This window comes from Phascolarctos cinereus, unplaced genomic scaffold (genome assembly GCF_003287225.1).
Source record: "Phascolarctos cinereus isolate Bilbo 61053 unplaced genomic scaffold, phaCin_HiC Scaffold_1;HRSCAF=81, whole genome shotgun sequence".
Classification (NCBI taxonomy): domain Eukaryota; kingdom Metazoa; phylum Chordata; class Mammalia; order Diprotodontia; family Phascolarctidae; genus Phascolarctos; species Phascolarctos cinereus.
In genome coordinates, this window is record NW_027555514.1 from 1984116 (window position 1) to 1997427 (window position 13312).

Sequence of the window (13312 nt, forward strand, 5' to 3'; positions counted from 1 at the left end):
GCATAACTCCTTTCAGAGTCTCTCTGTGCTTTCACTGCAGACTCTGCTCCCTCTGTTCCTTAGAGGTGACTGTGGTCAGCTTCTCATCTCCGGCTTCCTTGTTTTATCCCTCTTCACAACCTGCTCTTCCAAATGCTTCTTGGTGTGATGACTGCCCTCCAGAACAGGACAGTCTTCCCCAACCTGCTCACGAGGTGTTTGTCCTCTAAGGTCATTTGTCATCTTTGCACGACTTTCTTCGTGGACGTGGCTGTCCTAAAAGCGTGTGGAATAGCAGATGGAGTGTTGGTGTGGGTTGCACTGGTGTTGGCAGACTTGAATTTGCATTTTCTGATCCATGTGGGCCCTACAGCACATAATCCTGCGTATTTCTCTATTTTTAACCTCAAATCCTCTGAAGCTGCACAGTGGCTTCAGAAATGTCAGATGTAACAGGTCACCAAGGCCTAGGATTCTAGTTTGTATATCAGTAACCTAAAGATTTGTGACTTTGGTGATGTGGGTACAGTGCATGAGTCTGCTTGACCGTGGTTACTGCTACCCCAAACAGCTTTTCATCTGTTGGCCAACCTTTTGGTGGTGACTTTCTATCAGCAGCTCTGCTTGCTTTGTACTCGAGGGACCATGGGACCCACAGGTGCCCCCATTGTAGCTCCCCCACCCCTCCCAGCTTCTTTTTGTCTATGGTCTTTCCCTTTAGATTGTGAGCTTTTTGAGGGCAGGAACAGTCTTTCTTATTTGTATCCCTGGTGCCTGGACTTGACTCGAGCAATATGATGGAGTAAAAGGCATGCTGGATGGCAGTCAGGAGACCCTCCATGTTGGCCTCATTCTGCCATCTGCTTGCCCCATCCTGAAGAAGTCTGGGGGCTTGGAGTGAGATGATGTGGGCTCAGATTCTTATGTGACCGTGGGAATGTCACTCAGCCTGTAAAACGAGGGCACTAAAGCCCTTTTTGGCTTGAACCTGGCCATGCCTCAGTTTCCTCCTCAGAATGGGCAGGTCAGAATAGATGACCTCCACCATTCTTATAATTTATTTTTCACGTTTATCCTTTTTGGTCTGGACCTGTGATTTCAGTGGTGTGGGGACCACCAAGTATAGAGCTCCTTCTGTGTCCTGAGGTCTGCATTCTTGGTAGTTGAATGGTCTTAGCAAGTGTCCCAGGGCACTGAGGTAGATGGTCTTCCTGACCCTCTGGCCACCGTGCTCTGCTCTCCCCTGTCCCCCCCTGCCCCCATTCATAAGTACCTGCCTGCAGCTGTTAGGGCTGCATATTTAAAAGCAGACTTTACTCCTCAACAGCCCTGATTCTTTCTTTTGTTTGTTTTTGCAGCGGACAGGCCAAGATCTCAGCAAGTGAGAACTTCCAATTCAATAAGACGAACCTCTTCTTTGGATACCATAACAGGACCTTACCTCACAGGGCAGTGGCCCCGGGACCCCCATGCCCACTACCCATCGTGCATGAAAGACAAAGCGACTCAGGTAAGAGCAGGGCAGGAGCGTTGTCTCGGCCACTTCTGCTGCTCTCAGCTTTGGTTTGTTCAGGAAAAAACCTTTCTGTGGCGTGTGGTGAAGTAATTTGGGCAGAAATCATTCTGGTGTAGCCAGAAGTAAGGAGGCCAGACTCCTGGCAGATCGTCTCACCCATTACCTGCAGTGGCGATGTTCAGATTTGACCTCTTCCTCCCTCCCTCCCTCCCTCCCTCCCTTCCTCCCTTTCTCCCTCCCTTCCCTCCCCTCCCCACGGTGCCCAGCACAGAGTAAGTGCATAATAGATCAGCACAAAAGCTTCTGCTGGCATCCACGTGCCCCTCTCCTTCCCCAGCAGGTCTGACCTTTCATCCAGTCCAAGAGACAGTTGCTGAAAGGTGCCGTCCCAGTTGTGTGCATGATGGTGAAAATGTCCTCGGGCTTACAAAGCCTAGAGAGCCCAGGCTCTGACTGTGGAAGGGCCTGTCACTCCCCCCCCGAGGCCTTTGCCTCTGGCCCCTTTTCCATGCCCTGTCCCAATGTCCGTCTTGTGGTTCAGAGCACTTCCCCCAAGTTACTGAGGCGGGCACACACTTTGACCCAGTGTCATGGCTGCCAGGCCCGTCCCCCAAAGAAATCAAAAAGAGCAAAAGTACCTTGGGTAGTGAGAGAGGCAGCTAATTAAATAAGTGCATGGATAAATGAGTAGCCAAACAAATGAATGAATGAATAAAATTGGCAGATGGCTCGAGCTGGTAGGGAGCACGAGGGGCACCGAGCTCATTGAGTGTTAGGGTGAGGAGCTTCCTGGTGTCTCCGTTCTTCAGAAAAAGCTACATTCGGTGGCGTGCGGCCGTGAAACATCGTCCCCAGAAGAATGGTGGTGTCACAACATACAGGCCTTGTTTGAAAGAGAAGCTTAGAGTCGCTGAAAGACTTGCACAGTTTCCCAAAGGCCGTCTGGCCCTTGGGGATCTCCTGGCTCGTCCTTTTGTGGGGTCTGTCCAAAGTGCCCATGCCGGTGAACCTGCCTGATGGGCTGCTCTGGACAGCAGGGGCTTGTCACGTGCTTGACGTGCCCCACGTGGAGAGGGAGCCCAGATTTCATGTAGTAACAAGAGCTTCCGCTTCATCCTCACAACAGCCCTGTGAAGTTCGCCTTGTACAGATGAGGAAACTGAGTCTGACGGACACTGCTAATTAATGCCATCCCCAGGCAAGATTCAGATTGAAGCCAACTGGATTTCAAGCTCAGCACTTTATCTACTGGCGTATGGTTTTGAGATCTATACAGGACATGTTGTTGGAACAGAACCTTTAGGAAGTATTGTACTCCACCAAATCAGGTGCCTTTTTAAAAGTCAAGCACAGTAAGGTCACATACTGTCCACACTTTTTAGTCAGTTGTGAGATGCTGAAGATGGATGGCCTAGTGTAAAATACTGTCGGAGAAAATCTGCCTGTTCCTGGTTCTTGTCTTCATTGAGGATGCTGCTAATCCCCATAGAGATTGTTCTCACAGATTTTTGTGGGGTGGAGTGGAGGCAGGGCTGGGTTAGTCATCCTCGGTGTTTTCTGGCTGCTTTGGTTCGATGAGTTTTGAGTCGCCGTGCCGTCGCAGACCTCCTGGGGCCAGTTTCTCTCTGACTCCGGTTTTCTTTAGCGTCATTTCTGTATCTCTTAGTTTCTGGGACAGGGATGCTGGCTCTTTTGTCATTGATGGAGTGACAGATTGGTTATAGAAATGCTGACATGTCTTTTCTGTTTTTTTTTTTTCCGGTTTCACTCATGGGGTTTGAAGCTTTAGTTCAGAGTACCATGGTGGTTCAGCCTCGTGTAAGGGGCCATTGCTGGGGGTTTCTGATACTTGGAGTTCACGGGGATAGTGAGCCAGAATGGATCATGTGTTTTTCTTTCATTAGACCCCGAGCTGTTGGGCTGAAGAGGGGGCAGAGAAGAAATCCCATCAGCGGTCAGCATCGTGGGGCAGCTCGGATCAGCTGAAAGAGGTAAGCCTCTCATGGTGGTTGTCCATGTGGTGGCCTGGGGGATAACAGACCTTTAGTGGCCCATCCTGGGTGTTGAGATGTGGTCCTTACAGGGAAGCATGAAGCTTCGCCTTTCTAGAGTGATTTACCTGTAGAGCTTTTGGCCAAATCTGTTTCAACACTTTTATTTTATCTCGGCATTTTTCCATTCTCTCCCTCATTTAGTTTCATATTTCCCACTTGGCAGGGCTCCCTCCAAAGGCTTTATTTCTGTCCATGTGACTGTGGACAAGTCAGTTAAGCTCCGGGGTCCTCCCTGGATTCTCCTGTCCATAAGATGATCCCAGTGGCTGAGGCGGTCCCTTGGGCCCCTTGTGGCTCAGAATCCTGGGCTGCTCTGCTGTCTGGGCACCAGGAGTCGCCCCTCGCTGGTCTCGGCCCTCTGTGGGTAGCCAGTGACCCCTCCGCACAGGCTTGTGCTTCCAGGGCCTCAAGCTGGGGGAGTCCAAGTGGGAGGTGCCTCTGCAGTCAGACAGAAGGGCTCTGGAGGCCCCTCCAGAGAGGCCAGGTTTCTCTTCTCTCACTGCTGCAGAGGAGAGGGCGGCCCGCAGTTTGGAGGGCTTTTTCTGGGAGTTTGGGTGCTAATTTGAGGGGCTGACAGGCCGAAGGGTGCAGGGCACGAGGGAGGGTCTGGTAGAGAGGGAAGAGGGCGGTGCAGGGCACAGTCCTGCTCAGTGTGGCTCCTTGTAGAGCTTTGCTGCATAACTCTAGGGCTCATCTTCTCACTCCTTAGGGTCATGGTCCCCCTCAGGGCAGTATGCTAAAGTGGACATGGCTGACCTTAGGAAAACCGGCGTCTGTCAGCACAGTGGACATAGGGTGCTGGGCCTGGAGTCAGCCTCAGATGCATCTTAGCTGTGTGACCCTGGGCAAGTCACCTAGCCTCTGTCTCCCTCAGTTTTCTCATCTGTAAAGTGGAGGCAATAATAATAATAGCACCTGCTTTGCCTGGTTGTTCTGAGGATCAGAGGAAAGTGTGGTATAAATGCTGTCTGTCTTCACTTTTTAAATCTGGCTGTCCCTGGGCAAAAGAGCCCTTCATCTCTGCATCCTGCATCTCAGTTTTCCTGTCTGTGAAAGGGGACAGGGTGGTGATCCGGCCCACCTGAAGCAGAAGGCTGTCGGCCCCAGCCCAAGCTTGGGCCCAGGCAGGATGCCCAGCCCTTCCCCTGGGGTCTCTCCTGCATGTGTCCCTCCTCACTGCTGCCTGTCCCCCTTCTACTTTTCTGGTGCTTCCTACGTGGCAGCTGTTCCAAACCTTCCCTCCTTGTCTCGGACAGTGTCACCCAGTCACGGAGGCTCCTTCTCCAGTCTGCGTTGGAAATTGCCTTGACACCGCCCCCTTCTCTATGGCCCCAGGCTCTCAGGATGCTATGACCTGTTCGACCTGTCCCCTCGACCCCATCTGCTCCCGGCTCCTCCAGGAGCCTGCCTGGCTGATCACCCCTCTCCTGGTCCTCTGGAGGAGGCTTCGCTGCTTTCACATGGGCCCAGATTTTCTTTTAAAACAACCAACAGATCACAAACCCATAACTCTCTCTTTTATGAAAGCTCCCTCTCCTCTTTGTCCCGTGCAGTCTTGCCTGGCCGATCACTTGAAAGTCCATCGGCCTTTCCTTCTTGACCTCTCTGAAGAGTTCGACACTCCTGATCCCCTCTTCTCTCTGGGTTTTTGTGACATTGCTCTGCCTGGCCTCTCCTTAGCAGATTCATCGTCAGTGTCCTGTCCCCCATGCTGGGCTGGGGCCAGGGCCCACATTTCTGTGGCCGGTCCCCTAACAGGGTAAGTGGCCTTCCTGGGCATGAGCTGAAAGCAGACACATTGCATGGAAACCTTTCTGGTTGTATGACTCTGGCCTCCTTGTCACAGCTGTGTGGCGGCCAGCTGCGCTGACGCTCCCGCCAAGACCATGACCTGAGAGGCTTCATTGTACGTGATGGTCCAGGAAGAGTGATTGTTTTTCTGTATTACTGATTGTGTACTACGGTGGTTCCTTGTTTGTTTATTATAATGGGGATGTTCGGACCAGTCTGAGCAGGAATCAGGTCTTCAGATTTTACCTTGTCAAGACTAGGATGGAAAGTTGGAAGGAATGCATCATCTGCTTGTATACAGTACGGATTTGCGGTCTTGGGTTATTTACATTCGAAGCTCAGATGGCCTGTGGCTACACAGTGTGTCATGTCTCTATGTGGGTGCTGCCTATCTCTCCTACATGGTAAAAGCAGGGCTTGGTTACTAGTCTTCCTGGCCCCAGGCCATGCCCCCACTACACCAGGCCACGCCCCCTCTGGCCTCCCCAGCAGTGTCCAGATTGTGGTCGTGTCTGACTGGGAGTGGAAAGAAGCATTGGGCAGGCCTTTTAATTAGACCCCTCTTTGCAGATACTTTCTTTGGCATCCACGTGAAAAGAGGAGGACACTGACATCCACGGATCATGTTCAGAGGCGGGTTCTGGTTGGTGCCCTGGGTGTGGTTTAACAAAGCCATTGGCAGGTGGAGAATAAAGACATTCCTGGCACTGCAGCCTTTGTTAAGGACTCCATGATGGGGACGAGGACTGGGAGTGGTGTCATAAACTGGCTGTTTTCTGTGGGGTTCAGATTTTCCTCACTGCCTGTTGGCCTTCTCATCACAGACCCAGCCACGGAGAACAGGACTGTATGGTGGGGGTCAGGGTCACAGCTAGTGCTGGGGGCTTCTGGGGCCACTCTGTCAGATCTGTGCACGTCAAAGCCTAGCTCTCTTTGGAAGTACAACTTCTGGGTCACCGTCTTTTATTTTTCTTGCCAGTGCTGTGTGTGTGTGTGTGTGTGTGTGTGTGTGTGAGAGAGATAAAGGAATACTAATCTTCATTACATCTCCGAGCATGGAAACTGGCCTTCACTAGCACTGCTTGCAAGTTGTGTCCAAAGCAGGAAAGGCTGGAGGTGGCCAGCCATCGGGCCTGGTGGATTCTTCTGACCTGCTTAGTAGTAAACACCTTTTTGGCCACAGGTTCTTTCAAATGGAATACTTGGCCTCAGTGGGCTTCACCGCATTGGCTTAGGGCTGCATTTGAAGGGTCTGGTAGTGGTCATTGCCTTGAGTGATTTGTAGGTATTATAGGATTCTGTGACTCTTAAGTTACTAATGATTATCTTTGACAGTTGAGAGTTTTAAAAAACAACCGCGATGGGCGTAGGGTGGCCAGTGCTGATGTCGGGCATCATCTCCCGGTTTGGAGGCCACATGGTAGGAAGAACGTTAGCTGTAGACACAGGAGCCAAGTGGTTGAAGCTCCCTGGGCTTCAGGTTTTTCTTCCATAAAAGGGGGTGATAACACCAACGGCACCTCCCTCCCTGGGTTGGTGTGAGGAGAGGTCTAGGTAAACTTCATTGTGTGTGGGGGGGTTCTGTCGAAGAAAAGAGCGACATTTCCATAGAGGACTGAAAGAAGCATGTTTAGGTATTTAGTGGATTGACTGTAGCTCCATTGTTTGAAGGACAGTGGACCAGGAGTTCTGCAGAGGAAAGATGGAAGGGGATGCCTAACCATCTCTCTATCATGCTGCCATAGCAACGGGACCTTTACAGATTGTGCTCTCAATTTGGGCAAGTTTCTAGTGCAGTTACTTTCTCAATTTTTGTTCAGACATCTCCAGTGCCTCAAAGAAAAAGGTGAAGTGGGTTTATTTTTCCAGAAATATCTATTAAATGGTCCACTTGTCATAAAAGGAAAGGTCAGCAAATTTGAATCACTTGACTTTTTGGTAAAGAAAAATGTACAATTCATCTTGATTCAGCACCTCCTGTAGGTACTCTGCCACAAGGTAAGCTGCTAACCTTTGGGTGGTAGAAAAGATGTTCACTCCCCATCTCATTGTGAAGAATCATAACGTTTCCACTTCAAAGCCTCTCCCTCTAAGACTGTCCTCTCTATAGCTTGATTTTGTACATACTTGTTGGCCTGTTGTCTCTTCTGTTGGACTGTGGGCCCCCTGAGGGCAGAGACTGGCTTCTGCCTTCCTTTGTATCTATGCCCAGGGCCTGGCACACAGTAGGCGCTTCACAGATATTGATTGCTGGGTCGATTGCTTGGGTATCCCTTTACCCTCTGAAGACGCTGTCAGGCGTTCACGTTAATGCCCCATGGAGAGCAGAGTGGTCAAACATGCCGGTAGCACCAGCTCTCCGGTGTAAAATGGTGATGGGAAATGGGAAGTAGAGCACCCCAGAGAATGCTGACTTGGGGTTCTTGGAGTCGAAGTGCAGAGGCTTCTCTCCCCGAGCTCACTCCACACATTCAGGGCCAGGATGGGGGTTCTTGGTTTGACCAGGTGTGAGTCCACATCCTTAATCATTTCACCCACTTTAGGCTCATTACTTTCTCATTAGGTCTGCTCGTTTGATCAGGCCACCATTTTTGATGACGGTATTAACAGAGCTCTTCCTAGGAGCAGCGTGGGGAGCCCCTGAAAATGTGGGGATGAGGAGTGCCCAGAGCAGGTGGATTCTTCAGAGAGATGATTTGGGCAGGAATGTGAGGGATGGGGTGGGGCAGGAGGGGAGGGTTGGAGAAGGCTATATGGGGCCATTAGCATCAGGGTGGGGGCTTAGAGGCTTAGTAGGGGCGTTGACCACAGGAGATGTGGCAATAACGATGAGAACATGACCATGGATATTTTCACAGGGTAGCACAGCGGTTATAGACTACACATACATACGCTGACTGCTGTAAACTTTGCTAGGGACTTTAGGTGGTTAACTCAGGTGAACCTCCTGACAGCTCTGTGAGACAGGTACCATCTCCATTTTACAGATGAGGAAACTGAGGCCCAGACAGAGGTGGAAGATTCACTAGGCGCTCGTGTTTGACTTTGGAGAGTCGTGGGATAGTTGAGAGGAGAGAGAGGCTTGATCAGCCTGGGGGCCACTTGGCCCCGTGAATGTTTGTGTGCTGGTAGCGGAGTGCTTGTGTGTGGTTAGCGAGTGGATTGAGGGGAGCCCCGTGCTCACCTGTGCCTCCTTGTTCCTCTTTTCTAGCAGATCGCCAAGCTGAGACAGCAGCTGCAGCGCGGTAAGCAGAGTAGTAACCGGCACAGCCACCGGGAGAAAGACCGCCACTCACCTCTACACAGCAACCCCGCGGCCAGCAGCCAGACTCAGGTGAGCCAGGCCAGTCACGGGCTGTTAGGGGTGTTATCGGGCAGGGGGGCCTGGTGAGCCCACAGCGTCCTTCTCGTGGGAGGAGCGGCGATCTATAACAAGGACAGGATCCCCACAGGTGGATAATCCCAGCAGATCATGGAGGATGGGATGTGAAAAGCTCAGGATGCTAGATTACTTTCTTGTTTTCTAAAAAAGTCTATTTTCTTAAGGCACGAGGGGTTGCCACAGTGCCCAGAGCCCTGGGCCTGCAGTCAGGAAGACTAGAATTCAAATCTAGCCTCAGACTCTAACCATGTGATCTGGGCAAGTCACCTCACCTCTGTCTGTTTCTTCACCTGGAAAATGGAGATCATAGCACCAACTCCCAAGATTGTGGGGAGGATCACATGGGCCAAGATGTGTACAGTGCTTTGCAGGCATTCAAACGTGGAAACAATAAATGCTAGGTATTAGTAATACTATCTTCGGATTTTCAAAATAAATTAAGAATTGTTATTTTGAATCATCCTTGATTTTTCATGGAAAACTTTTGAAGATTTTCTTTAAAGTATCCATGTAAGTGTGGCAGAAACTCACATCTCACACCATATACCAAGATATGGGTACGTGGTTTAGAAATAAAGGGTGGTACCATAAGCACGTTAGGCAAGCAAATAATAGTTTACTTGTCAGGTCTATGGATAAGGGAAGAATTTAGGGCCAAACAAGAGATAGAGAGCATTAGGAAATGTTAAATGGATTATTTTGATTATATCAAATTAAAAAGGTTTTGCACAAACATTGCAACCAAGATTAGAAGGGAAGCAAAAAACTGGGGGAAAATTTTTACAGCAAGTATCTCTGATAAAAGCCTCATTTCTCAAATGTATAGAGAACTGAGTCAGATTTATAACAATGCAAGTAATTTCACAGTTGATAAATGGTCAAAGGATACAAACAGGCACTTTTCAGACAAAAAAATCGAAACTATAGTCATGAAAAAATGCTCTAAATCACTGTTGATTAGAGAAATGCAAATTAAAACAACTCTGAGGTACTACACATATCACACCTATCAGATTGGCTATTAAGACAGAAAAGGAAAATGACAAATGTTGGAAGAGACATGGACAAATTCAACACTGATACACTGTTGGTGGAGTTGTGAACTGATTCAGCCATTGTGGAGAGCAATTTGGAACTGTGCCCAAAGGGCTATGAAACTGTGCATACCCTTTAACGCAGCAATACTACTGCTAGGTCAGTATCCCAAAGAGATCCAAGAAAAGGAGAAAGGACCTAAAATATGTATAGCAGCTCTTTTTATGGTGAAAGTGAATTGGAAACTGATTCCTCATCAGTTGGGGGAATGGCTGAACAAGTTGTGGTATATGAATGTAATGGAATATTATGGTGCTATAAGAAATGACAGGCAGGATGATTTCAGAGAAACTTGGAAAGACTTCCATGAACTGATACAAAGTGGAGTGAGCAGAACCAGGAGAGCATTGTACATAGTAACAGCAACATTGTGTGATGAAGAACTGTGAATGACTTGGCTGTTCTCAGCAATATAATGATTTAAGACAATCCCAAAGGACTCTTGATGAAGCATGCTGTCTGCCTCCAGAGAAAGAACTGGAGTCTGAATGCAGATCAAAGCTTGCATTGTTTCTTTTCCTGCCTTCCTTCGTTCTTCCTTCCCTCCCTCCCTCCCTCCTTTCTTCCCTCTCTTCTTCCCTTCCTTCCTTCCTCCCTCCCTCCTTCCCTCTCTTCCTCCTTTCCTTTCTTCTTTCCTTCCTTTCTTCCTTCCCCAAAATAACTAATATGGAAGTATGTTTTATGTGCTGGCACATGGCACATATATAACCTGTATCAGATTGCTTACCATCTCAGGGAGGAGGGAAGGGAAGGAGAGAGGAGGAGATAGAATTTGGAATTCAAAAATTTAAAAACAAAGAATGCTAAAAATTATTTTTACATGTAATTGGGGGCAAATATTTTTAAAAAAGAAAAGTACCCATTTAGTAGAAGAGCCACAGAGCTGGGGGTGGGAAGCTTATTCCAGTTCCGTCCCTGTCACTCACTTGCTGTGCCTTTCTGAGCCTCAGTCTCTTCCTCTGTGCAGTAGGGATGATCCTGCTTGGAGGCCCAGTCTTTCTTAGGACCATTGGGAAGAATGTATTGCCGTGCTCTGTCGGGGCAGCTACGGGACTTGTCCCTGGTCCTCAGAGGGGAAGATTGGGACGATGGTGGCAGCTTTCTTTCTGAGGATGTGAGGAATTTCCAAGATCACCTTTTCTCAGGCTTGTCTGCTCTTCACCCACCTAGTTAGTAATGAGCAGGGAGGAATTCTCCAAGGGATTCAGACCCAGAGAGTCCCATATGTTCTGTGGGGACAAAGGGGTGGTGGTCCTGGAGGAACTCTCCCATTCACCTTTGGAAACAGAGTTGGAAGGTGCGCTCTTGGGAGAACGTCCTCCACATTTGTCCTCCTCCGGCCTGGCCTCCTGTTGGTGCACTCTTGCCTCTGCTCTTTGTTTTTTCCACCCCGTGTTCCCTGTTCGTGTGTGCATGTGTGCCAAGCCTTTGAAGGCCCAGAACGTGGTCTCTTTGAGCAGGCATGGCGCTGAGCCCAGCACCTAAACAGCTAGGTGCCGATGGACACAGGCTTAGTCGAGGAGGTGCTGGGGGCTGGTCAGCTCTCCATTTCTGCTCCAGAAGAGGCAAGTGAAAACCTTGACCTGAGATGATCTGTGTCCTTAAAAGGGGCTAACCTCCCTGGACTTTGAATGCTCTGTCCTCTGTTCTGTACTACTCAGGCACTTCCCGGAGCCTGGCATGCTGCTCTCCCCTTTTCTGGGGGCTGCTTGTCCTTTAGGCTGCCCTCACGGCAAGCCTTTCACTGGCCCCCAGGCTACTCTGTGCCCCACGCTGAGCCTTTTTGGCTGCTAGCTTCATGAGTTGTTGATCAAGAAGCCACGTGTGATGGAAACTTGAAGGTGCACAATCCCTGTCTTCTCTTCTGAGCCACTGAATTCTGGGGCCTTCCTGCTCATGGACAGTGAGAGAGGGCGGAACTTTGGCGATCGGCCCAGACGGCAGAGCTCTTCCTCCTTGAGTTTCAGGTGCTCTTCGGTTTCAGTTTTCATAAATGATTTGAAAGCCAATCCTGGTTGTCTTTTTAGGTTGTTGGCTCAAGATCGGTCTCTATGCCTCTGTCCAATATCTCAGCACCAAAGTCCGCTGTTTCACGGGTACCCTGCAACGTAGAAGGAATCAGCCCAGAGCTAGAAAAGGTGTTCATTAAAGAAAATGGTGGGAAGGAGGAAGGAGGCAAGGTAAGCGGGCCTGAGTTTCTCTCTCTTTTTGGTAGGTGGGGGCTGGCGATAGGAAGAAAAAATCTGGAAAGGTTCAAAATGTCTGAGGAATGTTTTCCCAGTAGCTTCCCTCCTCAAGGTAAAGTCTGAATGTCCTGCACCTCGCCTTGGGCTGGCTCATCGGCCCTAAACCCAGAATCTGTGTTTAAGCTGGAAGCCTGCTCTTTTCTACCCAGACAGAGCAAAGCCGGGGAGGCTTCAGCCTCACATTGTTAAAAGTTTGTGTGGCAGCAGATGTGACGTAGCTCTCTCTGAGCCATGTCTTGAGGTCCTCTGCCTCTGCAGCTGGCTCCGGAGCATTGGTAAATTCGTTCGGGAGACACTGACTGTTCAGCCAGGCCAAAGAACGGATCTCTCTTCATGCTTTTTACTCCTAGCAGTTATTTGGAGGTTGCTCCATTGAAAAACCCCGTGTCATTTGTCTCTTGGCATGCGTGGTCCCCAGGTCGCAAGGACACTGGCTCGGTGCTCAGAGCATCAGAATTCAGACCCTCCCCTGATGCTTCCCGGTCGTGTCCCTCTCTGGGCCTCAGTTTCCTCTTCTGTAAAATGGGAGGACTGCACTCCGTGGCCCCTGAGTGGGATCCTATGAGCGTCACCCTTGTTTGAGGGAGAGAGCACAGTGGGACTGTGTTGGGGAGTGAAGTGGATCAAGAGAGCGTCCGGAAGCAGAAGTGCTATTTTATAATTTTCACGTGAAGTTTCCTGGAAACATGTTTTATTAATGTTGTGGCTTAGTCACCAAGCCCTTGTTTAGTGCTGCCGTGTGCCAGGCATTGTCCCTTGATCAGGAATCTCAGGGCAGAGTGACCTTGGCAGGATCTCCTCTGGCCTTCCCCATTCTCCGCTCCTTTGACCACAGCCCGGGTGGAGTTCAGGCCCCCTCTTGCCTGCACGCTTACAAGAGCTTCCTCAGTGACCGCAGCGTAGACCTGTCCCTGATGCCTCAGGATCGCGTACAAAAGCCCTTCGCAGCCTGGTTTCAGGCTGCTTTTCCAGCCTTCCTGGACCTGACTCTGCTCTGTATGCACTGGGGTCCAGCCAGACTGCTCTTGCTGCTGTCTGTGCCTGAGTTCACTGAGCAAGCCAGACCTCTGTCTGCCTCAGTTTCCTCAGCTGTAAGATGGGAATTATAATGGGGGGGGTGAGGATCAAATGAGATTATGTTTGTAACATGCTTAGCACAGTGCCTGGCACATAGTAGGTGCTTAGAATCCCTACTTTCTTCCAAGCTCAGCTCAGGTACCAGCTTCTTCTGTTGGAGGCCTTTCCTGAT

General features: G+C 49.9%; 1 protein-coding gene across 2 annotated transcripts in view; it reads left to right on the plus strand.

Annotated features, from left to right (window-relative positions):
- Positions 1 to 13312, plus strand: part of GLCCI1 (glucocorticoid induced 1) — a 68203-nt gene that overhangs the window by 30787 nt on the left and 24104 nt on the right. Inside the window, exons 2-5 of one of the 2 annotated variants that reach the window (XM_021000009.2) lie at positions 1338 to 1489; positions 3400 to 3486; positions 8552 to 8674; positions 11845 to 11997. In XM_021000009.2, coding sequence (XP_020855668.1) covers positions 1338 to 1489; positions 3400 to 3486; positions 8552 to 8674; positions 11845 to 11997 — 515 coding nt within the window. The remainder of the gene's footprint in view (positions 1 to 1337; positions 1490 to 3399; positions 3487 to 8551; positions 8675 to 11844; positions 11998 to 13312) is intronic. The other variant, XM_021000010.2, reaches the window with a different exon arrangement.